This window comes from Carassius carassius, chromosome 31 (genome assembly GCF_963082965.1).
Source record: "Carassius carassius chromosome 31, fCarCar2.1, whole genome shotgun sequence".
Classification (NCBI taxonomy): Eukaryota; Metazoa; Chordata; class Actinopteri; order Cypriniformes; family Cyprinidae; genus Carassius; species Carassius carassius.
The window spans coordinates 18930461-18957759 of record NC_081785.1 but is presented as its reverse complement, the minus strand read 5'-3'; the positions used below and the strand labels follow the sequence as shown (position 1 = coordinate 18957759).

The window sequence follows — 27299 nt, the reverse complement described above, 5'->3', positions numbered from 1 at the left end:
ATTAGCACATTAAAAAATCAAGACAAAAAGAAATCCTTTTTTTCCCCCACAAATATTTCTGGTTAAATTTGATCGGTTCCTGTGCTTTTATTTTTATACAGAGTGAATGTGGTATGTGACTCTAGTATAGGAAACATACAACAAAACATAAAAAAGCAATATGTGTGGACATTAGCAACACTTCATTAGCTTAGATACAGGCAGCAGTGTTATCTTCATTTCATATAGCTAAATTCTTAAAAAATTTATATAATGTTACATTTTTTTTATATATAAATCTGTTCCATTTCACCTGTCACACATTCTATCCAGGAGTTTATTTCTTCTTAGCGAACAGACTAAACCTCTTCTCCTTCTCCTTCTTGGTTGAGGGAACCTCTAGAGTAGTGGAAGAAGGTGGAGGCAAGCTTTGTGCCTTCACTCCTGATGGCCCTGCAACTGGTTCTTCTGTCACAGCTTGTGCTGCCTGTTCTATAGCCTGAGTCCAGTTCTGAAGCTCCTCCTGTGGTCAGAAAGACAAAACATACATCATTAATGTCACCGGCATGTTTCAAAGATTATGTTAACTATAAGGAACTAATTAGAAGCAGCAGTCAATAGCACACCTCATCTCTACACTGGAACAGATATTCACTTCCATCTTCAAGTCTGGCAAATGGAACAAGGATGAAACAAGTAAGTCCTACATGTAATATATCTCACAACACTTAAATACATTTTTATTTTAAACGTAATATCAAGATTGACGACCAAGACGCTTACTGGAGTTTGAACACCTGCTTCTTTTTCTTATAGTTAGTCAAGATCTCGCATGAAGCATTGCTGAGGTTCAGGGGCTCCTCGCCATGGTAGGTGACACTGTGACTAAAGCTCTTGGCATCCTTGTAGGCAGAGAGCTGCCCAGGTTTGAGCACACAGTAAAGGTTGTTCCAGGACCTGTGACAAGAGATGAGAGGGTGGGCCATTTTAAATTAAGCTCATTGGTAAAATGATGACTGCTTTATGTGATTGAAAACATGACTTGAAGCATTATACTTAATCAAGACAACTAGATTTCTTCTGTAATTGTAAATGGCTGCCCATGCAAAACACGCAGCAACAATGCTAGAGTATTCTGGGTGGTTTCTAGGGTGACCTGGATGATCTTGCCCATCCTGTGATATCCTAGTCAGTTTCTTGGTTCTCTAGTTCAAACTCTCTAACCACTAGGCCATGACTTTCCCACAGCAGCTCTAGACAGCAGCTAACCTGTTGGATGCCTTCTTATTAGGTCCCTCCATCTCATGTTTGCGGGATAGAGTTCCCTCCATCAAGACTTGTGTTTGAATTTGTGAGGATTCAGTGGGAAGCGTAGCAGCTTTTTCTGCCTCTTTGGTAAATTGGATGGATGTGGAAGGGTCCAGCTCCAGTGAGCCACTTTCCTGCATCTCTGAGATCAAAGGCACAGTGGAGTCCCCTGCTGTGCCATCAGCTCCCACGGAACTTGGCTCTATTACTCCTAAACCAGACTTAGGACCAGAAAAGAACAAAATTTGGATACAGATTCAAACAGCTATTACAGGCATTACAGACATTAATTTAACAAACATCTGCAGTACCATAAGTAAAATTGTATTTATAGGGTTTTGTATGCTGAATTTGCATTTCAAGATGGGAACATCAAATGTGAAAGAATATCTGTTTGAAGAAGAATGTAGTTAATATTATGACAAGAAAGATTCTTACAAAAACGTGCACTAAACTCACCAGAGATTGTTCTTCTGTGGTGTAGAGTTGTGAGGACTCCTCTGCAAACCCTGTGTCTTCTCTCCTAAGGTGAGAGTTTGAATGTCAAATTTTAGTATGGAATATGGAGTTAAGGAAGGATGGTGTTACCCAGTTCAGATATATACAGACCTGCTGTCTTTTTCCACCTCTTGTCTGTACTGTAGTATGTCCTGTTGTTGTTTCCGTACTTCCAGCAGCTCCAACTACAACAGATTATTAATAGTCAGTGAGTGTTAACTGTTAATGCAAACAATACACATAATTTGAGGTATCATTAATGTATTAATGGTGTGAGTTGAGTTTAATACATCAAAGTTAAAAAAATACATACTGTTGTAAGACGTTCCAGTGCTGAGAAACGCTCTTCCCATGTAGCAGTGGATTTCTCAAAGGCTTCATGTCTTTTGAGCAGTTTTTCGACCTCATCCACTGTTTCACCCAGATCCCTGCTGGCCACGTATGGCTCCTGGGCAATCAGCCAGGCCTCTGCTACAGATGCATCCCGAGCAAACTGACACACCTCCAATACTAGAAAAAGATATAATTATAAGGAGCTGTAATATGTGGTAGTGTGTACATTTGTATGACATTTGTGGACTTACATAGTCTAAGCCAATCCCATCTTTCATCCCATTTGAGCATCATCTCCTTCCTCTTCTCTACTAGATGCATAAGCTTCTCATTAATCTGTGAGCACAAGAAGTGTAAATGAAAATGGATGCTTTCAGGACACGTTGTGGCAAACTGCTACACCTGCTACCTTCCATGTCCGATTACCTCTGCAGAGTCCTTATGCCTGCGTTCTAGGAGGGCCCGACCCAGTTCCACACACTGATTCAACTTTGGCCCACGCGTCTCAATTTCAGCACGGATCCCTTGGTGATACTTCATCAGGAGCTCCATTGAGGAGACATCTCTTCATTGCACAACAAGAAACAAATTTCATCACAAAAAGGAACATTGACATCTCTGCTGTGTTGGCTCCAATGATATATTTTCATACCGTGGCTTTTCCTGTGTCTCTATCTGCTGAATAATGCTTTCCATCCAGGCCAGCAGGTCTCTCACCATGGTGAAGAAGCGGAATTTGTCCGCTGTATCCTCCAGCTGCTTCCTCCTGCCTGCACAAGCAGCCAGTAGACCATTCCAGGCCTCCACAACCTCTTTTTCAGTTACTTGAATAGCAGTGGCCTGTTCTCCTGCATACTGGACATATAGTCTAGTTGCAGTCTCCTGGAACTGTTTCACCTGCAAGGAAAGAGATATGAAAAATCCCTAACTTTTTGAGAAATAACTTTTCAGATTTTCTATACAAGCCACTGGCTAATGAATATGTACAAGCCATAAGGAGGTGAAAACATGAAACTTATTATGACAACCATTTGTTCATGTCATGTGTTTTCCTTGCCTGTTTGCCAAGGGAGCTGATGGCTCTTTCAAATGCAGCATGCATTCGGTGGAAGGACTCTGCTTTGCTGAAGTCTTCTCCCAGATCCTCAGGAAGCTCATTCTTCTTCTCCTCAATGTGAGCAACCAGCTCCTTCCCATCATAAAAATACCTGACCAAATTCACAGAATATTTTAGGTAATGTTTTCCAGTCGAATTCACCACCTCACACAGGTGAAGATAATGTTAAGTAATCATAATCTAGTTTCTTAAAGGGTTAGTTCACCCAAAAATTATGTCATTAATGATTCACCCTCATGTCGTTCCAAACCTGTGAGACCTCCGTTCATCTTCGGAACACAGTTTAAGATATTTTAGATTTAGTCCGAGAGCTCTCAGTCCTTCCATTGAAACTATGTGAATGGTCTACTGTCCATGTTCAGAAAGGTAAGAAAAACATCATCAAAGTAGGCCATGTGACATCAGAGTGTCAGTTAGAATTTTTTGAAGCATCGAAAATACATTTTGGTCCAAAAATAGCAAAAACTACGACTTTATTCAGCATTGTCTTCTCTTCCGGGTCTGTTGTGAGACCGTTCAAAACACTGCATTTTAGTGATATCCAGTTCACGAACGAATCACTCGATGTAACCGGATCTTCTTGAACCAGTTCACCAAATCGAACTGAATCGTTTGAAATGGTTCACGTCTCCAATACGCATTAATCCACAAATGACTTAAGCTGTTAACTTTTTTAACATGGCTGACACTCCCTCTGAGTTAAAATAAACCAGTATCCCGGAGTAATTAGTTTACTCAAACAGTGCACTGACTGAACTGCTGTGAAGAGAGAACTGAAGATGAACACTGAGCCGAGCCAGATAACGAACGAAATATTGACTCGTTCACGAGTCAAGAACCGGTTGCATCGGTTTTCGAATCACCAGTAGTTCTTTCGGACAGTTCGATTAAATAAACCGGTTGAAGAAAACGGTTCACCGGCTCTTTTGCGCTCGACGTAATGACGTCATTTGCGATGATTGCCCTTGATTCAAGCCTTCTGTTTACCCGCACTCATAACATTAGCACATAATCAGTTCAGAATCAATCACCAAAAGAACCAGTTAGTTTCAGACGCGCTGTGTGTCATTCTGCTTCATGCTGAATCACACATGCGCAGTATCATCAGCTCCTCGGTTCTCGAATCGGACGTGTCCGACAGAAACGGTTCTTAATTTGAGAGTCAATCTTTCGTTCGTTATCTGGCTCGGCTCGGTGTTCATCTTCAGTTCTCTCTTCACAGCAGTTCAGTCAGTGTACTGTTTGTGTACATGAATTTCTCCGGGATATTGGTTTGTTTGAACTCAGAGAGAGTGTCAGCCACATTAAAAAAGTTAACAGCTTAAGTCATTTGTGGATTAATGCTTATTGGAGACGCGAACCGTTTAAAACGATTCAGTTCGATTTGGTGAACTGAGATCCGGTAACATCGAATGATTCATTCGCGAACCGGATATCAATAAACTGCAGTGTTTTGAACGGTCTCACAACAGACCCGGAAGAGGATGAGGGTGACTCATTAATGACATAATTTTTATTTTGGGGTGAACTAACCCTTTAAGCTTGTTATTGTGTGAGATACAGTGAGTCAGAAGGAATAATATGATCTGATAAAAGCACTGCACTTAGTGACATTTAGTCTTTTGATTTCTTCTGTACTTACTTAAGCAGGTCATAGGAGGCTGTGAGTAGCTGGGAACGAGTGTCGACGAGTTCCAGCAAATCTGCCCAACTCTCATTGATGCCATCCTTCCACTCTGCCAGGGTCGCTGCCTCACTGTGTTCTGCTTCAATCAGATCATCTATGATCCGGTTCACAGTGTCTACACGTCCTTGACCCACTGTCCCTGTCTCCCGTGCAAACTCCCTGAACTTATCTCGCAGGATCTAAAATATTGATGTAATTAGAAACATAATGGTTGTAATTATATTGATCTAAAATATAAGTATTACTAAATATCTAAGTATCTTAATACTTAATATCTTATAAAGTCTTGCATTGGACATGTCAAAACATGCACATGCTTTTACATGAGAGATTGTAAATGTGGGGTAGGTTCCTATTTACCGTCACATGGTCAAGGTCTTGGCCCATCTCTTGTGAAGATGCCACCACATCACGCTCTGCAATCCACTGACCAAGATCCTCCACTTCACGGCTAAGTAAGAAATGATGATATGTGTGATCCAGCTTCTTTTTACGGTCCTCTGCCAGCTCCTTCAGCCCAGCATACTGCTTATCAACTTGTCCTTGTCTCCGGATGACGGCCTCACTTCACATACAGACAAATAAAGAGTAATACTTAAGTTTTTTTTTAACATACACTGGGGTGTCTTAGGATTCAGTTCAGCTTGGCCCACTCTATATACAATACATAAAGACTCTACCCATCTGGGTGCTCTTCAGCCAGCATGGTCTGGGCACGGTCTGCCAGCTGCTGGATGGAGAGTGCATAGTCATCCACTACCTGCTTCAGAAGCAGGTGCCGGTTCAACATGATCATAGCACTTTGTTCATCCTACAACCCAGAGAGATTAATTGTCACAGACAATTTTTTTTTAGTATAGCTTTTAATTGCACACAAAACTTGTAGCCAGCACAGAACTTGGCATTTTGAAGATTTTTAAGACAAACAGCATTTTGCAGTCTATCAAAGTTTTACCTTGGCCTTCTCATCAGAGATCATATAAAGTTCTTGTTCTCCTATCCAGGCCTCGGCCTCATCTGCATCATTGTAATACTGTTGGGCCTCATTAGAGCCATAGAGCCGTGCTCTCCGTTTGGCCATCTCATCCTGCAGCTTTGCCCACACCTCTTGAAGCTTCTGAATTTCCTCAGACATGTGTTCTTCTTCTGGACTGCCCTCTGCTGCTGTCACCATGCGCCGACCACGCTCTAACACTTCATCAATGCGTGGCTGGTGGCCATCAATCTCTTTTTGAAGAGACTGTGCAGGATACGAAAGGATTATATGAAAGGGGTGGGTGAGGTATATGAAAGGGGGTAATATCACATGGTAAACTAAATATAAATTATATAAATAAACCATAAATTGAATTAGTCCATGTTCTCAAGTCATGTTGTCCACGCTGGATAATTAGATTTTAGTGGGTAAGTGGAAAATATTAACTACTCACTTGGTTCTTCTTGAGCAGAAGTTGGACAGTCTGAAGATTGTTGCCATGATCTTCTGACATTGCCATTGGTAACCTCTCATTAACCCAGAGCTGAGGAGAACAAATCAAAGCTTTTATGTAAAAGTTCTTTCTTGCTGGAGTTCTTTAAGAAGAAAGATCAACAAAATCTAATGATGCATTCCGAGAAGCTGTTGTTTGGATTTATGGATAACTGTGATTTTGGTACATACTATTTCATCTGCAAGATCTCTGAAGAACTGGTGCACTGCCTTAGCGGCCTCCAGCTTGCCCCTGCGTTGAGCGAGAGGTGTGAGGAGCCTCTGGAAGTCTCTCTGAAGTGTCTGCTGCTGCACTTCAAGCTCAGGTTGGTCCTCTCTAAGAGAAGCATGCTGCTGTACAGTTTCTTGAAGTTCTTCGAGCTCTCGTGCACGATCCCGAACTTGATTCTCTGTCATCTAGGGGAGAATAGGGCAGATTTAAGCAGTATTCTATAAATTGCCACCAAATATGGAAAGACAAAGCACAGACAATAGTTGGCTTCAAGTAAAGTAATCTACTGAAAAAAAGAATAAAATGTCACACCTGATGTTTTTTCAGTAGGATGTTGGCACTGGTAAGATCCTTTACTTCTTCATCCACATCACCCTGGAGCTGCTGCTGCAGTTCAGCCAACCATTTCTTCAGGTCAGCCAGGCTCTGATCAAACAGCTCAGAACGGTTTGCATCAAAAAGAAGCCGAGCCTTCTCTTGTGTGGTGCTCTCCAGCTTATCCCATAGTTCATGAAGCTTAGCAAGACGATCGGTGACAATGGGCTCAAATTCAGGCTTGGATACCATCAGTTCCTGTCCCTCCTAATACGTGCATGGTTTAAAGTGCATATAAATTTTTCAATCATTTCAACACATTGATACTAGGGCTTCAGCAGAATCTTACATCATTTAATAAAAAAATAGAGCTCAAGGTAGGTCTGTTTTTAAATGTTTAAAAGTTTAAAATAGTAAAATATGTCCCATATGGAGATTGGATATGGGATTTTTACTTCGGAAACTCAACTGCTGTGCTTTATTAAGGTTCATTTAAAATGGCTATATATATATATATATATATATATATATACCTTATCAATATTATGAAGCCAATCCTTATTGGATGCTAGTTCTGCCATGAAGGCCTGGTGTTTTTGCCACTTGCTATGGAGGTTTCGAGCCTCATCATATGATGTATCCTGTGCAGTCAGCATTTTCTCATTTATCCATAGTGTAAGCTAAAATAGAGAAGTAAATGTTCATTGAATGAGAGAAAAGGTCACAAAGAACATTTCATTCATATTAGAAGCAAATCTGTGAGATCTTGCATATTAAAATTTTGAGTAAAGCATTACTCACATCCTGGGTGTTTTGAAGAAAGTGCTGAAGTTCCCTTTTGTCCTTCAGTTTCCCTGAGACTTCCTTGGCTTTGTCTCGATTCTTGTTGTACCTAAAGACATATACACACAAATACATGGGTTATTTACTGGTCGATCTCAAGTGGAAAGTGGTGTAAGAACTTTATATGGTAAAATGTGAACACTGACAGATATTGAAATGGCTTTTCTTAACAATTTTCTCACTGCAGAGAGAACACTTTAAAAAAGCAACATTAGCCAATGGATTAGGTATACTCTCACAAAGAGATCAATACCCATCAGAACAGGCGCACATCTTAAGGAGCTACAGACTGCCTGGGCTTATAGGGGAAATGCAGGCTACTCCTTTACAGTGTAATGCTTCTCTCACACACGGCTAATTAAGCACAAAGAAAGCACAAATTCATGAGTGCATTAACATGAACTTTGAGTAGAAAAATATGGTTGCTTTCTGAATTACACTGACATTGGGAGTTGACAAGAGCCAATTTAATGTAAATGTTCTTGTCATACCATTTTATATACTGGTCCAGAGGATACAGTAAGTAATAGTTAAAAAGCAATAACTTTTGCATTAGTTTTTTTCTTCTTTTTTTTTTTACACGTAGGATTGTGTGGGATGCTGGAATCTATTGAACTGAAAGAGACTTTAAACTTTAGGCAAGTTTATTTTAGTGGATAGTTCATATGCTAGGTCAATGTTGTATGTAAATTATGTTGTATGTCTGAACTTGGATGTAAAAAAGGCGAAATAATATAAAAAAACAGACCTATCTTCAATAGAGCCCATCTTGTCATTGATCCTTTCTGAGTAAAGGTTTCCACTGTCCACCAGCCTCTGACCAGTCTCCAGTGTGTTGAGTATCTTCTCCTCATTAGCATCCATGGTGGTAACAAAGTCCTCGTGTTTCTTCAGGGCCTTCTCTGCTCCATCCAGGGTGTCAGGCTTGTCTATGTGGGCTAGAGTGTATTCCTTTTAACAAGTACAGGAAAAAGACACAGAAAGAGACATGGCAAATTAAAGGGAGAAACAATATTATGGAACTGCAATTGAAGGTTATTTGGAAAAGAATAATAAGCAGGAAGCAATACTGGCAAGGTTTGGGTTTCCTCTTGTTTTCATTACAAGGATCATCAGATGAAAATTGTAGGTATGTATACCTGGTTATTTAAGATGGCCTCAGCCTGCTTGGCATCCCTCATGAACTGTTGGAAACCGAGACCCTGATCTAGGAAGCTCTTGCGGCTGTCCCACATTTTGTGCAGCTCATCCCATCCCTTATCAAGACCAACCAGCCTCTGCTCCAGCTGTTGGTACTGAGGATCATCTTCTTGGCCTTGAATGACAGCTGCTCCTGTGTCTCTCACACGGTGGTAATCTTCTTCATGGCCATCCATATCAGCCCTCACAGCATCATGAAGACTGAAATACTGCTCAGCCTCTGGTAACCCATCAGGCATATCTTCAGATGCAACAGCCTTCTGTGTCTTGAAGAGCCAGGCTTGAAAATCATCCATGTCCTGTAGGAAGGTCTGCAGCTTGCTGACCTCCCCAAGAGAGTCTTCTCGGTTTTTCAGGGTGCATTTCAAGGTGTCCCATGCAGCATCCAACTCTTTCTGTCTGGCAAATATATCAGAAGCATTTTCTGGGTGGTCCTTCACAAGCTTCTGGGCCTCATTACGTAGGAAATCCAACTTATCTTGGATGGCAGCAAGGTCTCTTTCCATTCCAAAGAGCTTCCTCTGAATGGTAATGACTGCATCCAGATCATTCCCAAGGTCCTGTGTTGACTCAATGACTCTTGTTTTGTCTTTTATCCATGACTCTGTCTCATCACATTCAAGATCATAGTTATGTAGGCTGAGGGCTGAATCTACTTTATGTTTCTTATCCTCCACCATTGCTTTAAAAGCTTCCCATCTTTGAGAAGAGAAAAAAGGAACATTACAGATTATTTACAAAGTATTATTTATTGGTACAGGCTTTCATATCCAGGATTATAACCCTTACCTTCTATTCAGACGAGTTTGACAGTCTTTCACTTGTTTTGTTTGTGGATGTCTGCTGTCTTCAAGTTGTTTGGCTGCTTTATTGATGTTATCAACCCGAGCCTGCATATTACCCATTTCATGAGCAAGAATGCTTAGCCTGCATACAAACACAACATTTTATGACAGTGGCATAAATTGGAATAGTTTCCCGGTTTGTGAAACACACTGTCTCTGGGTTCACAAAACCAACAGCCATACCTGTTTTGTACAACTTCTAGATCTTCCAAATTCTCTGGTGTCTCCAGCCCAATCAGCCAGGTCTCCTTCTGGCCCATCCAGAGCTCACAAGCATCCGTCTCACTAAAGATAGTGTAAAGAGCCATGGTGTCATCCAGCTTCTTCTGCCTCAGGTCTGAGAGGGTCAAAAGCTCAATATACATATCCCGGATATCATTCAGACGCCCCTGGATGTCTGGTGTGTGCCTTAATTCCTCAGGAAGTGCATTGGCCTGTTTGGATAGAGTGTCAATGATGGCTCCATTCTTAGCAGCCTCATCTCCTAAGTCGCGGTGTTTCTTGAGCAGTCGCTGCGTAGTGTACTCATCATGCCCAATGTCATCACTGCTCATCTGACGTATAGCATCAACCAGCCAGGCTTTTAGGTCATCAGCATCACCCTGAAACTGGAAGAAGCGTTGAGTGTCTTGCAGATTCTGTTTACGGAAGGCAGCCAGTTCCTCCAGCTGCTGCCACTGATTTCGCACTTCATCCATGCGCTGTTGCACTTTAGGGGAACCCAAGTGCTTGCCCTGAATCATGCTCTGCCCCTCGTCCATCACATGCTTCAAGTTGTCCTGTCTGGCAGCAAGCTCATCCTCAAAGACGCTGTGTTTGCTCTGCAGTACCAGCACACTGGTCAGGTCCTTACCATAGTCAAGAGAGGAGAAGATGTGCTCCTTTTCCCGAATCCAGCTTTCCAACTCTGCAATTTCCCATAAAAAGTTCCAAAGTCGTCGCGACTGCTCAAGACGGGCTTTTCTCTGAGCTGCCAGAGCACACAACTCCTGGTAGCACAGGTCCAAGTGTTGTACCCGATCACGGATCACTTGTGGGTCACATGGTTTATAACCTAGACAATTAAGAGCAAAAAATAAAAATAACAATGCACAGTTTGTGTAACAAATTAAACAAATAAAGATTACACAACTACATCACTCAACAGAGTCAACAGAAAATTACAAGGGTTCAACTGTACTCACTGTCACCATTGGCAAATTTTAGAGCAGCTGCATTGGCTGATCGTACTCTTTCTGCCTGCACTGCTATATCAGCTTCTAGCAACGAATGTTTTTGCAACAAGTCTTCCACTTCCAATAAGTGTTTTCCAAAGTCTGGGGACAAGAGTCGGCTCTGAAGAACAAATGTCACATAAGAAATTGATTGAATAACGTAATATATTTTTGCTTCAATCACATGACTCACAATGCAACCATAAAATTCAAGCAAAATATATAAATCAACCACACAGTTTACTCAATTGTCTTTCCTACCTTCATTTCATCCATCCAGCTGATGATGTAGAGCATCTCCTGGAAGATTCTCTGAAGGGTGAGGTTCTTGTCTAGACGACCTCTACGAGCTTTCAGGAGCTCTTGCAAGTAGTCCCACAGCCTCAAGATATTGTCTTTTCTAGCATCAATGCGTTTAGCATCATGGTATCGTTCTGCTTCCAGTTCTTTAGATAGGGCAACCAGTGCCTGAACACGTTCTTCATATGCAGCAATGTCTGTCTCTATGGCATCATGTTTCTTCTTAGCTGCCTCAACTGCTGGTAAGTCATAGCCAAAGTTATCCTTCAAAGTAGAAAGCAAAATAATGATAATTCATTTCAGTCTTCAGGTGTTGGCAATTACAAAATGATGGGTATCTAAATAAAGGCTCTGTGCACCTTTCATCTTTTAGACAAAGGCTGTGGATAGTGAGTTACCTGTGAAACCAGTCTCTGATTCTCTTGAAGCCAGGTCTCTCTCATAGCTGCCTTCCTGTCAAAGCGACGAGCCATCTGCTCCAGCTTCTCCTGTCTAATGAGTTCATCTCTTAGGACCCGTTCACGGTCATATTCTGCCTTCTCCAACCGCTCCCATGCCTGAGAACAAAGGCACACACACTCAAACAGCTCAGAGTCTCTCAGACCACTTGTTTTACTATTATGTTCAACCTTTGTCATTGTCCCTGCAGAAAATTTACCTGAAGTGGTTGGGACTAACAGGTGTCTGTTTGGTTCATAACAGTGTTTCTCATGAATTGATTGATACTATTGCTGGAGCTTATTGTGCCCCCATTTAAAGTCAGATATGGGATATTCCAACTTTATCTCACCAGATAACCACCATACTCTACTGTTCAATGTTTAGAACATAAAAAGGCAAAGTCTGTTTTGCCGATATATGTTCAAAAATTTCAAGTGGAATTATAATGTACCTTGCCTAATTGGAGGTTGGAAAATCATACACCCTGAGTTCAATGCAGCATTAACCTTTGCATCTCACCTTGTTGATATCGGACACAAGTGCACCCTCTTTAGGTGTGTAGACTCTCTGATTGTTGGCCCTCATTCTGCTCTGTATAGTAAACAGCAGTACTTCCAAGTTGCCTTTCTCCTGGAACCTGAAGAGTTAGAGTTAAAAAGTAATTCAAAGTTGGTTGCTTAGCAGTTGGTTGCGTACTACAAAAAAAGACATTTGTTCATAAATAGCCATAAATGAAATACTTAGGTGGTTTCTCCATGGTACGGTAAGAGTTGAAAGCCTGCAATTGCTGTTGGACACCTGAAAGGGAGTTAGCAAGCTTGCGGTTGTTCAGGACAATGATGGTTTGCTCAATCCATGTTAGCAAGTCTGATGACAATGTCTCATACTTCTCAGTCATCTTCTCTGTTTCAATGGCCCGGTCTAGCACCTGGAAAATATAAGTATAGATCAATGCAAATGTCCTCTTGCATTACACACATAAAATTCACATGGGAGTGGACTCGCTTAAATTTTGCACCTTTCCAACTCGCTTGCCCTCAACTGCCAGAGCCTTCATCTTGGAGAAGTAGTGGTAAAATGCAACAACATATGTGATTATGGACTTCTCATCTGGGTTCTCAGTGAACACATCTGTAAACAATAGAATATAAAGATGTTTCTCTATCCATCTTTTTCTTCAACGCGGAAGTAGGCCTATTGGCAAGACTTCCGGCTCATTAGCTGCTATAGGGAAATAATGAGAAGAATAACAATGTGCAGTAAACAGTAAAACTGTTTGCATTATAAACCAGTGTGTTTGTAATTAAGACAACACCTTCAAATAATATGGTAAGACATGCCCATTTTCAATATCAAGCACCAAAACGAGCGGTTCTGTACAGCTAAAAATAACTGGACATGGTCGAGACCGGAAGCCAGACCCATAGAATTTACAAATGGCTGTGCCCATTTTTATACGAAGACAAAGGTGGATAATGGGAGTATAATTCTTATATTTTTGGTTTAATATTCAGTAGGTGTTACTTACCTTCTGGGTCCAGGAGCTTGGTGACACCAAGGTTTTTTTCAGCTACATTAAAGGCCTGCTGAAGATTGTGGGTGGGATTGGACCTCTGTAGATTGCCATAGTCCACCAGATCTGGCCTGATGCAGTGGAATTAAGAAGTTATTTGGTTTATATGTGACCCTGGACCACAAAACCTTAAGTCCCTGGGGTATATTTGTAGCAATTGTCAAAAAAAACATTGTATGGGTCAAAATTATTGATTTTCTTTAATGCCAAAAAATCATTAGGATATTAGGGAAAGATCATGTTCCATGAAGATACTTTGTAAGTTTCCTACCGTAAATATATTATAACTTAATTTTTGATTAGTGATATGCACTGCTAAAAATTCATTTGGACAACTTTATAGGCGATTTTCTCAGTATTTAGATTTTTTTGCACCCTCAGATTCCAGATTTTCAAATAGTTGTATCTCGGCCAAATATTGTCAGTTCCTAATAAACCATACATCAATGGAAAGCATATTTATTCAGCTTTCAGATTATGTATAAATCTCAATTTCGAAAAATTATTTTCAGTTTGTGATTGGAAATGATACCTATGAGATTATAAAAAAGAAAGCTAATCTTATTTCTTAGAGAAATCATGAGATTACACAAAAGGTCTAAAGTTGCTCTCCATATAATCTCAGTGGTGTCTAGAAGAAACAAATGAGAATCTTTTCTCTTAATATGTACATTATATTTTTGATATTTATCACCTGTGTTTGTGAATGAGAGCATTAAAAGCCATGCCATCTTTCCAGCTTGTGGTGAAATTGGTGATGTTTACATTGGGGTACCTGCAGATACAAAACGACATAAGTCAAATACATCAGCAACCATAAATTTCTCATGAAGCTAAAGCTTCATTACTACTAAAGTATGACAACTGTTGTCCTACCCTGCAGTCTTCATCTGGCACCACAGGAGTAGTGCATCTTTGGCCGAGCGGGTCTCTTGCCGGCCTGTCTGATCAGCTTGTCCTGTCTCTACTATAATGTCTTGAATCTGTATCCACATGAGGAAAGAAAGAACAAAAGCTGAAATTAGTCCCACATGCACATTCAAATTATATTCATACTTTCGGTCACTATTACTGTATTTGTCAACTAGACATTCCTTCTGTTAATTGCAATAATAAAAGCAGTAAATTCTCCTGTCAGTTGACATTTCATGTACCATACTCTAAATCTCACATTAATTAGAAGAGCAATTTTAATTCGCCCTTGGACATTCATTCTTGGATATGCAGAGGCATTGTTACTTTATTTAGATCCTGACTTTTTATATCTCAATAGTTTGCACATTGCTGTGGGAACCAGGCAGAATAAAGAGCAGTCAACAATTCCCATTCCAGTCTTTTTCCTTTCATTTTTGAGGGTCTGAATTATGTAGCAGAGTATTTTGTTTGAAGTAGCTGGGCTAAAAATATCCTGCTATCAAAATAATAGATTTAAAAATAAATATAAGCTTTTTGAATCAACCAAATAAATGTAAGCTTTTCCAATTAGCCAAAGACACAATACAAAAACGCTGCTGTAGGTTTACTGTAATATCAGAAAGTCTGGATTGTTTTGTACTGTATGTTTTATAGCCTGAGAATTTTTTAGATTTAGTTTTTAATTTTTACATTTTCCTTATTGTTTGGTTTAAATTATATTTAGAGGCACATATTTAATAGATTGGTTAAAAAAAGTTGTCTAATCAGAATAATGGGCTGACCTGGAAGCGAAGAATGATGGTCCAGATAAGGCCTAGGATGAGCCGGTGGTTTCCATCTACAATATCATGTGATCCCATGTTCTCTAAGTGCACCCTCTGCTCCTTTAGAAACTGGAGAGCTTTGTCCACATTCTCAAGACAGTGGATCCGCATTCGGCCCTTGGTCGGCTTGGGCTAAATGGTGGAAAGATGGAGAATCAAAGATATTACTGCAATGACTAAATTACAATTAATTCTTGTTTTGTGGTCTGGACGAATCAAGATTTGACACTTTTACACATTAAACACACGTTATACTCACCAGTCTCTCCCCTGACAGAACCTCAAGTAGTTTGATAAGCATTCTCCCATCCCGAAGGTCTAGATAGAGATCTGAGATTCGGCAGCTGACTCTGGCTAATATTGAATTCACCCATTTTGTGAAGGTCTTCTTCTGGACAGCCTCTCTCTCATCTAGTTTTGACAGAAAGGGAAAAACATTCAGCTACTCTGATGTGGCCTTGTAGTTTCACATCTGATGTTTTATTTACATGAAAAATAAAGTGAATTGAAACACTGAAAAATACTTAAATGAATCAGAAATATATCAGATTAAAAATAATAAATATAAGAAATAATATTTTGCATAAAATAAAAAAGGACTATTTGAAGATCCCTTTTTTTTCTTTTGAATGGTGACAATTTAATGGCAGTTAAGCATTTCCATTTTCACATCATCTTAAATTAAATTCAGTACAATAAATACTGTAATGATATGTACTCAGAATTGTGCAATAATTTTAAAATGTTTAACATTGTTAAAAATCCCATTACTGCAGATTTTCAATGTGCTCCACTGTACTGAAAATAATTTTACAATTCATAAAATCTTACTGGCCATAAAAACACTGTAGGCTTAATTTTTATGATTTCTTGACAGTTTTCATGAGATTCACCCATTTAGATGGAGAACAGAAATTATATGGAATGAATGCATTATGTAATGAAATAGTTAAACAAATGTGTGGACTGTAAAAATGCCCTAAAGCCGTATTTTTAACATCTCGCACTCAAACTTTCAAAAAGCCCTTTTTAAAAAACCAAACAGATTTTTGTCATAATCATACAGTGATAATAGTATATGATCTATGTACAGTATGTGTGTTCTTCATAGTGTAGTTATCTATGTTCATGTGTTTTTCCTGAGCATGTCTTTGCAGCACCACATTTAAGTTTCTAACAAAAAAATAAATAAATTGTGCATTCTTAGTTGAGTTTTATAAATGATTCAGATCCTATGGCTGCAGAAAACTGGAAAGATGGAGGGACAAAAAGAGAGAGATAGAAAAAAATGAGTGAGTGAGAGAAAAGGGAGAAAAAGACATTAGAAAACATTAGAATGTGCAATGGGTAGAGAATGGATACATGCTTCTAAGCCGATCTAGAAATATTACCTTTCCATTTATGCTTAAACTAAAGCTTAACAGTCTCAGACTTGACCCTCTTCTTGTCTCAGCCTTGAATCATACTCAGCTTTCTCAGGTCTTGGTCTGTACTTGGACTAGAATGAACTGGTCTCAACTAAAACACTATTAAATTAGCCTAAAGTGTGAAAACGTGTCTCCTCCATCTGGATCACAAAGCAATGAAAAAATTATGAACATTCAAATGTGTAATGCATGAATTTGGAACTATTTTTGAGCATGTGCAGGAACAATCTTTCAGATGTGTTAAGATTAGTGAGTTTTATATCAAATGTTATTTCTGTACAATGGACATGAAAATACAATTACAACAGCAAACAGGTATAAAAGAGTAATCCAATAAACAGGCAAAGGTCAGGGTCAGACTGCAAACAATCATAAAACAAGGAACAGCCCAGGGTCCAAGGCAAGAAGGAACACGGAAACACAGGAACTAGGGCTAAACAATACTGAGTCATGTGAAAGAAAGAAGGCTTTAAATAGGGTGAGACAGATGAGGTAACAAGACACAGGTGAATGCAATCAGTGATGATGAGTCCAGGCGAAGCTCACGGGCACTCCAGCTAGAGATTGTGACATTTAGAACAATGTTGGGCCAAAAGCACACTTTTTTGGCAGTAAATCTGTAGAGAGACAAAATAGCTTTCATTTTGCCTTAAATATTTAAATTTTAAATGTCATTAAAAATTATATTATTAATGGCAAAGTTAATGTTTCCACACATCTGTATCCCCAAGCCATTAGCCTTTTCCCATTAATTTATTTAAAGAGTTGTAATAATTGTTTCTTAATGTTGGCACAATGTGAAAAAAACATTTCTTGATTTTCCTCAAACATGTATTTTATGTCATAACTAAATCTATCTATATTTATATCTAAATAAAATGATTTTATTCAAGTAAAAAAATACTAATTTTAAATTGCAAATGCTTTCAAATGTCATGGCTAATTACCCTGGAGCCAAAGGAAAATTATGTCACAACCACAGTGATTGCCAATCAGTCCCAAGCCCTTCATTCGTGACTATCCTTAGTTTTCATGAAAGGTAAAACATCTACTGCAATATAATGAAATATAAATGTGTTGTTTTGCAAATAAATTATTTGAACAACTGTCAACAGAGATTTTTATTTTTTATTTTTTGGTCCAGATGGTATAAGTTTGACTTAATGGGTTACACCAGAATAAAAATAAAATAAAACTAAGGGACAGGTCATGTAGGTGAAGCTCTATAAGGTAACAACTGCACCGTTTCACTTTTTAAAGTGCAATTGACCACGTTCCTTCCAGATTTAGCAATGCTCCAGATGTGCTAAAATATAATAAGAGATCTAAGCTTGGCAACACTACATATTTCATGATCAAACTACTGCCAAATGATTCCTCTTCCTGTCCACACTTTGTACAGCAGGGCTGTAGTCTAACCTCTACTAAATGCTTCTCTCTCTTCTCTCTCTCTCTCTCTCTCTCTCTCTCTCTCTCTCTCTCTCTCTCTCTCTCTCCATTAGAAAAGTAGTGAGTCTAAATAGAGTTTGTTTCACTAGGGTCCTGCTGATCTCTGTTATTCTCTCCAGCTCACATGAAATGTCTGTGAAATATTCATATTGATGGATTTTTTCCTGTACATAACAAGCCAGTGTTTTTCCCATAGTCAGCCTTCACTGGATGTGACCTGCAGTCTCACTAAATTCTCATACCTTAGTCATTGTTTGGATGGCTCTGGACCTACAAGCTTAGGTACTTACCAACACAGATTCACAAGTAACAGAGAGGTTGTGATGGGAGGACACATAGAAGCAATGGATTTAGATAAAATATAAGTGGTTCTTTCCCATTTAACACCTGTAGCCATTGTGGAGGAGATTTTTTTGGGTGATTTTTATGATGTTCTTGTCCTTGTTGAGTCCCTCCTTCAATCTAGATCTGTAAGATTTTTCCACAGGTTTACCCTCCGCAGACAAAAAGCTGTTTTAAGTAGGCGTCATGTCTTAGGCACTTGCAACTATATTTCTCATAATTGCAACTTTAAAGTCACCAACTATATTTCACTATTGCAACTTTAGATCTTATAGTGTGACTTTATATCTCACAGTGTTACTACAGTACATTTCTTATTTTAAACTTTATCTTACAATTACTTTTTTTATTTAGTCTAAAACGGGTTTCCATAAAACCCATAACCCTAGTTATGAGGATTAGCATTAGTGATGCCTGCCTTAGAAAACACCTCTAACAAGAGCAGTATAAAAGTAGAATGCAAACTAGTCCATGTCTATTTGTTTTTATGCTAACCAAGTTTAATCCCTCCCTACGTATTCCTACTATACATGTAAACATTAGTGATAGTTATAGAAAAAAATTGTCTCTCTGAACTATTCTCTTTCTGTTCCACAGCATTAAAAGAATGCTTTCATCAGAGAGAAAGAGAAAGCTCAGTTTTACGCAAATTAACAGTGACAGTCAGCTTATCTCTAAAAATAAAGAGCTGCCAGGAGAGAATAAGTGAGATAGGAGACCTAAGTTCTGAATACCCCAAATCAGAGAACAAGACAGAGACAATATTTTCCTGTAAGAGGTAAGAATAGCAGAAGACAAGATGTACGTAGATGGGAGGTAGCCTGCCAGTGTACCTATCACTTTGTACTTCAGCAAGAAAAAGACAGATGTGGTAGGGCACAAGAAGTATTTTTTCCACGGAATGGCCTTGTTATGAGTTTGTCATTAAATATTTAGAGGTAACGCAGTGAGCAATTGGGCCGTATATACGGCATAAATAATAAAATTAATAAATACTGCACATAAAAAGACAAACCTGTTCCCATAGCACCCCATAGAAAACAATCTAGCTTACCACCTTAATGCCCTTCCCATTTTGGATCTCTACCTAATCCTGTAACTCCCCTGTGGCATGGTGGAGGGGTATGCCAGGAAAGACTGCCCCCTCCTTGAGGATGGGTGGAAAAAACTCTAGCAGGACACTACCTTGCAGTTGTCTGAATCGCCCATCCAGAATAGAGTTGTTGAAGCAGATGTTGGAAGCACTGTAGCTGAGCCAGCATGCTCGTCTCATACTCCGGGACGGGGACAGGGGGCAAGATGGTGAGGAGCGTGGAGGTGAGGGCCGATGGCCCCTTGGGGTGCAGGAGGAAGAGGATGATGATGTTGAGGAGACTGAAGTAAGAGTCATGGGTGCTACTTTAGGTGTGATGCCCAGTAAAGTTCCGTTCCTCTCCGGCAGGTGCTCAGGTTCACGAATGTGGGGACTTTTAGTTTTGCCCCCTCTCTTGCTTTGGGCTCTGTAAACTGGCGGGGTGCTTCTGCTCCGACTGCCTGGTGCATTGGTCCGGGTCGGGACTTCTTTTACTGTCGTATATTGCCGGCTGCTGACCTCTCGGACGACAGGGGTAGGGCAGATCGCAATGGTCTCTCTGCTGGTCTTCAAGCTGAGTTTGACCTCCCTCAGCCGGGTCTGGCTCCCAGGCACCGTGCGGCACAAACAGGGGCTGCTCATCCTCACCACGCTAAATCAACACGCAACGTTGGGAAAGAGCGAGAAAGACAGGACACTCTTCTTCTCTCCTTCTGTCTCGAGTCCTGTTATCCTGCCCGCCCTCCCTCCCTCACTCTCTCTCTCTCTCTCTCTCTCTCTCTCTCTCTCTTTCTCCTTTCCGCCCTCACTCTCTCTTCACTTAGCAGTGACGCTGTTGTGCCTCTCCCCGGTAGCACTAGGAGTGGTTCTCCAGCACCCCAGCCATGCATATAATATGCCCCCATTCCTGTCCGCCCCACAGCATGCACACACTCATCTAAAATGTCATCAAATGCCTGTACACGTGTTTGTGTGTGTTTTGATTTGTTCCAAATACAATGTGATGTCAGACTGTAAGTGCGTGCATAAGCAGTTTGGGCCCTGATGTAAATACAAACTAGAACTGTATTAATGACTGTGTACTCAAAGTGTACTTAGTATACTCAGAGGGATTCGTGTCTGTTCAGAAGCCGTAAATCAACGGTGAAGAACGGGAACCACATCTCTCTTTCTCGCTTGCTCTCCCTCAATTCTGAACTCTCTCTAATTGCATTACAGAAAGAGCAGAGCACAGACACAACGACAGAACACATCACACTCCCCCTGGCTCAGCAACTTACACTTGGCTCAAAGAAGCAGGCCAAATTTGAGTACACCATCGCTAATGCATTTCAAAACAGAAAGACCCCTAGCCTTGAATATAAAAAAATCATTACTTATTCTGAGATGTATGGTTTATGAAGGAATCATTCTTTTGAACCGGTTCTTTTTTGTGAACTATATGGACCAGGTTCACCAAATAAGACTGAACCGTCTGAGCAGCACAGATTTACAAGTTAATGAATCTCAAAGGACCACGGTTTCAGCTAAAAATCTTCTTTACTCTATTACTGAAGAAAAAAGTCACGTACATCTTGGATAGCCTGATGTTAAGTAAAATAAAAATAAAAAGAGATTTGTATTTTTTGGGGTAAACCAACTCTTTAAGTGTCAGAAAACATCACACTTTACTGATTCATGCCTTGTTTTTAATCCATCCGCCCATTCTCCTTATTTCTCCTGCCTTTTGCAGTGTTTTGTGTAGAAAAGCACATACTGTAGAAGTGTGCTCCTTTATGAAAAATTACCATCAAAAACTTGACATCTCATATCTCCAGAAGTAGTTAGTGTAGATATGCACAGCTATAAAGCAATTTCATAGGCAGAGTGTGTGTAAGGCTTGGGAAGGCTTAGCCTTCTCCTGGCCATGGGGACTTTGGGCAAAAATGCCCCTAAATTGAAAAAAAAACCACAAACAAATTAAATCTATTAAATCTGTTACTAACAAAGTGAAAACAAATAGTGTTGATGGCGACATTAAATTAAAATCTGCTCATGTTGCACAGTTTTCTTTTTACAATTTACAGTGTTGCGCATTTTAACCAATCACACAAAATTCGGTTGAGCTTAGGAATGCAGTGGCCAATCAGAGGCGTTCAGATGAGTAATCACTGAAACACATTAGTTTTGTTGAGTGCGCGTTCGTTCTGAATTCTGACTCTTTTTCGCTGATTTTATTAGATTAAATAAAAAAAATTTGAGTGCTTAAACTCGCGATGTCTCAAAGTTAGCGATAATGTCACTTTCTATATATAATTTATTAGCTGTTTGAATAACCATGGAAAGGAAACGTTATATAATCATCTTTCTATTGGTTTTATTAAATTGTTATCACATTAAATACAAACTCAGTCCCATTAAACATATTTTATTAGCCTACATGACACCAATGTCTGGTTCTTGCCTTAAAAGACGGGTTTATGATGTTTAATACATTGCTGCTTTTAGCCTTACCCTAGAGTTGGTTCACCCTCCGCCTATGGTTACAGAGGATATCAATGATAAAATCTGCAAGAGGAGAAATGTCCCAAATTGGATGCAAAAAAAATTACATTGAACAATTGCTCTTGCTATTTAGATGCATGCAACATAGTCTGCACCAAAACCAATCATTTAGAACTGGTTTACTCTTTTAATGCAGTCACAGAGGTCTTTGTGTGAAGCTTTTTTTTGACTTAGGCCAGTAAACATTCTCCTAACTAGGGTTGGGTACCGAAACCCGGTGCTAATATAGTACCTATGAAACCGGTATGCACTGAACCGAATAAGAGCGCAGATTTCGGTGCCTTATTTTGGTGCCTCTTAAATGTCTGAGCGATCGATTGAAATATTTGTCCTGGTTCTCCGAAATGTACACAAGAAGCACGGGCATCGCTATGCTTTTTTAGCGGGGCTATAGCATTTAGCTCCAAAAACAGTACACAAATTTGCGATCGCCTCAGAGTCAGTCCCCTTAAATTTCATATGAAAATGGCAGTTTACAAAAAGATCACGAGGGAGCAATCGGTTTCTAACACTTGTGAACGCATACTTTAATTACACTTATCTAAATATACTTAATCTAATTATACGTACTTTGTACATACATTACAGTGCAAAAGTCTTAGTTTTAGGCAGTTGTCAGACTGCTTGTGCATTCAACTATCTCACTAAAATTAACGGCAAAATGAATGTTTGGAAATGTAAACTGGTATTTTCTAGTGACCTATTACAGCAAAAGATATAAATAACTGGCTTAAAAACCCTACTTGGGGTGAAAACACTAGTGTGACTAAGACTGTACTTTACAAACATTGTTGCTACTTTATAAAGAATGACCATATAGTCATTCACTGTATCAACTGATTAAAGACAATGACAGACAGCACTCATTTTAACTAAATATCAGAGTGATTGACAGAGATACAGTAGAAACATTATGTGTGGTTTTCTATTAAACATGACCTAGATCATGAAATAGGCTACATTTATTAGGCTTAGAGTAAGGGAATCTTGGGAAATGAGAGCACCCAAGGAGTGTGTGAATGCTATGGATTTATTTTAAATCTTTTAATGTTCTTTAATGTTATCCTTTTTAGGCTTTATTTATTTATTTATTTATTTATTTTTATAGAAGTATCGGTTCAGGCACCGTTTAGGCACCGGTACCGTTTTAAAAGTATTGAAATGGCATCTAATAAAACCCAATCGATACCCAACCCTACTCCTAACCATGCCCCAGAAACCACACAGTAACACCCTGGCATTGTGAAGCATTACTTAAATTTTCTTTCAAAAAATTATGATACTGTGTGCTGTCACTCAAACGATCATGTGTGGATTATCCAGTCCCTAGAAAGGATCTTGTAATTCTGGTCATGAAATCGCTATTTAAAACTTGCTGTCTCTGAGAGCAGCAGACCACACAGGTGTGCCAAAAATTACAAGCTCCTGCAACCATCCCAGAGATCTAAGCTATGGGCATAGACGGGCAGGGCAGCTGTCCAGCTCAGTCATACAGAGGCATGCTGGGTATGTGCAAATGATCCTGGCTGGTCAAGGGGGGCAAGAGAGGATAAGGTTCAGCTGCCTACATTTGTGGGCCTCTGTATATGTAAGCCAAAGCAACATGTGCTCAGTTTTATGTCACTTGAGACAACTCACCTGCAAGTGCCTTAATGCGCGAACGCTCAAAGAGTCTGGCCGAGCTGTTGTCGTTGTCGAGCTCTCCATCAGGCAGTTCAAAGCGGGTGTTGATGCGGATGTATTGCTGAGTGATTTCAGCATTGTCAAAGTCTGTGGTGGAGGTCATAGTTGCCATTGAGATGAAGAGGAATGAGAGAGACCAAACACCTCACGGTGCCACACAAAGACAAGGCAGTGGAATGCCAGAGATGGATGATCTGAAAGGTTAAATAGATGGAGAAGTAGTTTAACTGGACATTTATCTTTGAAGAAGTCATTTTAGATTTTGCACTGAAGTGACCTTTATACATTTTGAAATTTCTGTTTGCACCTCAATATATTTAGATATTCAATTCTTGTGCCCAAGGGACCATTCACACAGAATGCATTTTTGCATTGAAAAATGCAAAACATGAGCAGTGGAATGGAAAAAAAAATGTCTTGAGGTAACTTCTTTTAACTTGAGTCTGTTTTAAATTGCTTTGTCGTGAGTCACATATGCACATTTGTGGTGGTTCTTACAGTGTGCCAAAAACTGTTTCACAGTTGCCCATCCTCCTATCATTACCTGTTTCCCTCATAGGATGCCCCCCCCCCAGGATTCCAAAGGCCGCCATTTTCAGCACATGTCCTCCAACCGTCACACTTAATGAGGGTGTGTATGTACGCATGCTACTGTGGAATGGCGAGTGAAGGTTAGCTGCTAAGATAGTTCTATCTTTGTGAGGCATGTTGCTCATGTGTAGTCTTATCGCTCTAAACAGGGGGCTGGGCAACCCCTCTGAGTAAGAAAATGTGAAGAGCACCCTTCACAAATATTCCTACTTCATCACACGCTACGTGATAAGATATTTGCTTGTGGGTTTCTTCTCACAGTTATAAAATTAGGGGGAAACTCCTATTTTCAGGGTTAGTGTACTGTAACAATGCTAGGTGTGAATATGTCTGTTGTAAAATCTACAAAATTAAAATCAATGACACAATCAACATCTGGCTCAAGAACTGAGGGAAGAGGAGAATCTAACAGGTGTCAGAAAGAGGGGTGATGGTGGTTCTCTCTCTCTCTCTCTCTCTCTCGTTCTCTCTCTCTCTCTCACTCTCTGCGTGTGTATCAGGCCAGTGCAGGGGGGATGTTATCAAAGAACTATTCTCCACCCATCAGCGGGAAACCCGTTATCACAAGAGTCACAACTTTGCTGCTCTCTCTGTCTCTGCAATATGCTCACGTGCACACATACAGTTTATGACGAAGTATCAACTATCTCAACCGAAAAAGAGGGACATTTGGGACAGTTTGAATCTAAAACCTAAAATCTAACACCTAAAAAAGAAAATCATGCCATAACGTCATTCCAAACCTCTGACTTTCTTTCTTCTATAGAACACAAAAGAAGACATTTTGAAGGACATTGATGCTGCTCTTTTCCATACAATGTAAATATACAGTAAACAAACTGTCAAGCTCCAAAAATTAAATGAAGTCCTATTTAGTCCAATTAAATGTTTTCTCAACCCATATGATTAAGTAACAGACCAAAATTTTATTTGTTCCCTAAAAAAACATTCTCTTGCGGTATCTCTTAAATCTCTTTACATATGCATACTTTATTTTTTTCATTTTTGTGTGAACTATTTAAATGTTTATAAATTTACATATGATAGATTATTGAATCTGAAGTATTTTTAGGTCATTTTCATTATATTTGGCAATAACTGTAGAATAAAAACTGTAGTTTAAATACTGCAAGAGCAGTATCTCTAGCTAATAATATCTATCTCTGCCATGATAATGTCACCGTGTGTTTACTCTCAAATTCTGCAGCCGAAGCGGTCTACTGTCCAGAAAGCCGACACAGCAGGTTATTTCTCACATGTGTGAGGGGAGAGGCCACACTTAGGTGTGGTATGAATCATGATGTACTGTGTGTGCCATATTACTGTAGGAACAGCTGAAGCCTGGCACTATGGCACCAGAGTACACTGTGTTTAAATGAGATTAAGTAAATTATGGGTATAATCACTGCCTTGAAGAAATAAGTTTACCCTGAAACTTAAATTCTGTCACTATTTATTCACACTCGTCATTCCAAACAAAAAAGTCTGACGTGATTTCAATTTCTGAATAAACTGTTCCATTAAAGATGCAGCAAGTTTTAAACACTGCAGTGGTTTTGAGGAAAGCAGAGCATACAATTAGCAGACTCTATGATGCAAAACTATTCCTGGAATCAACTTTATGGTCATATTATGAAGTTCTGGGCGGTAAATAATGGCGTGTACACCACAACGTTTCTCCCAATAAGGTGAGCTTGAAACAGAACATGTCATTTTATTATTTCAAACACTTAGTGACAGCTGTTTTTCATTTGCTAATACTTTGAAACAGCTTTCTGAGGAACATAGAGGCCAGCCGAATGTGTGTTGATCCTCTGTTGGAAAGTCCAGTTGATAACTGTGGCAGTTGGAACATGGTGGCTAGTTTCTAGGTGCCCAAACTGGTGTATGTTCCAAAATCCAGCTTGACTGCCTTAAACGTACGACAAGCTGGTTTGTTTCAGGTCCAAAGTGGTCTACCTGTTTGGACCAGCTTGGACCTTATTTAGAGTAACTCACAGAGTCAAATTAATGATCATATAGAAGAAAGATGAGAGCTGATGGTTATTAAATGAACAAAGTAACTCAATTTAACTGTCAACTTAAAGTTCTCAAAGTGAACAGCACATAATTATATAGGGAAATGAACAGTTCTTACATATTTGCATTGCTTTGTATCCAGTTTGTTTTCTCCAAGGCCTTTTTATCTGTACTGATCACACAAGCCAACATGAATGTGTTCACACTGAGCATTCAGTGCTCAACAGGTCACTGCGCTTCTCATATGCCTGCAAAAGGCTACTTTTATGAAAAGAACAATCATTGAACCGGTCATTGCGTTATTTAACATTCTTTAGCTACTCAGAGATACACAAATATATAGGCTATAATGTGATTAAAATGAAGCAAGAAACAAACTCTTCTACTACAATAATATATAATGACATTGGGAATCCTAAACTGAAGACAGGTCCTCTCTAACTGTGAGCTTCAAATAACAGTACACTTACCTATACAAATGAAAAACAGTCCGGGAGAATGACACGCTTCTTTGTCGATGTCTTTATAATAAAGTCCGTTATTTGAAGGGCTGTAATAATCCCATGAGAGGCACTGAGGTCTAGGTCACGGTGGGGGAGAGCTGCTGCAGGGTCGTGGCGTACAACTCTCATTCTCCTCAGTCCTCAGGCGCTGTTTGACCCACCCAAAGTGTTAAAAATAAAGTAGGAGCAGCGGAGTGGAGCGGAGCGCTGCATGAGCGCATTCCTGTCAAGAGTCACTGACTTCAATGGCGTCCCCCACCCTTCCACTGCCCGCCTCTACTGCAATATCACAAGCCTTGCATAATAATAATTAAAAAACGCACATATTTACAATCTGCAACTAATCGAGAGGGGCTTGTGCCAGTGTAGATAGGCTACAAATCGCTTTCTTTCCAGAGCAGCATTTTATGTTAAACACTTGTTGCTTGTTTGTGGTTTTCTAATTCTCTCTAGAAATTATTTGTTTTAATTGTGTGTAAATAAAAACCTACTACACGAGAACAATAAAATAATTTCCACTATACATTTTGTACAATATATATATATATATATATATATATATATATATATATATATA

At 39.5% G+C, this 27299-nt stretch overlaps 1 protein-coding gene across 2 annotated transcripts; it reads right to left on the bottom strand.

Annotated features, from left to right (window-relative positions):
• Window positions 1–275: 275 nt before the first annotated feature.
• Window positions 276–26932, bottom strand: LOC132111709 (spectrin beta chain, erythrocytic-like). 2 transcript variants are annotated; one of them, XM_059519268.1, is made up of 37 exons: window positions 26690–26932; window positions 23565–23803; window positions 15352–15503; window positions 15051–15224; window positions 14230–14336; window positions 14048–14128; window positions 13309–13424; window positions 12799–12911; window positions 12521–12708; window positions 12300–12417; window positions 11738–11896; window positions 11301–11603; window positions 11010–11160; window positions 10009–10879; window positions 9770–9907; window positions 8920–9679; window positions 8529–8731; window positions 7739–7829; window positions 7471–7617; window positions 6935–7204; window positions 6583–6807; window positions 6353–6442; window positions 5878–6162; window positions 5603–5733; window positions 5283–5487; window positions 4878–5101; window positions 3176–3326; window positions 2771–3015; window positions 2545–2683; window positions 2370–2454; window positions 2099–2295; window positions 1897–1970; window positions 1747–1810; window positions 1249–1508; window positions 763–936; window positions 606–648; window positions 276–502 (listed from the first exon to the last, which is right to left on the bottom strand). In XM_059519268.1, exons 2-37 carry the CDS (start codon window positions 23719–23721, stop codon window positions 317–319), a joined length of 7077 nt encoding a protein of 2358 aa, XP_059375251.1. In that variant the 5' UTR covers window positions 23722–23803; window positions 26690–26932; the 3' UTR covers window positions 276–316. The 2 variants fall into 2 exon arrangements, with proteins under 2 accessions (XP_059375251.1, XP_059375252.1); XM_059519269.1 differs by lacking the exons at window positions 23565–23803; window positions 26690–26932 and adding an exon at window positions 19496–20040.
• Between the last annotated feature and the right edge of the window lie 367 nt (window positions 26933–27299).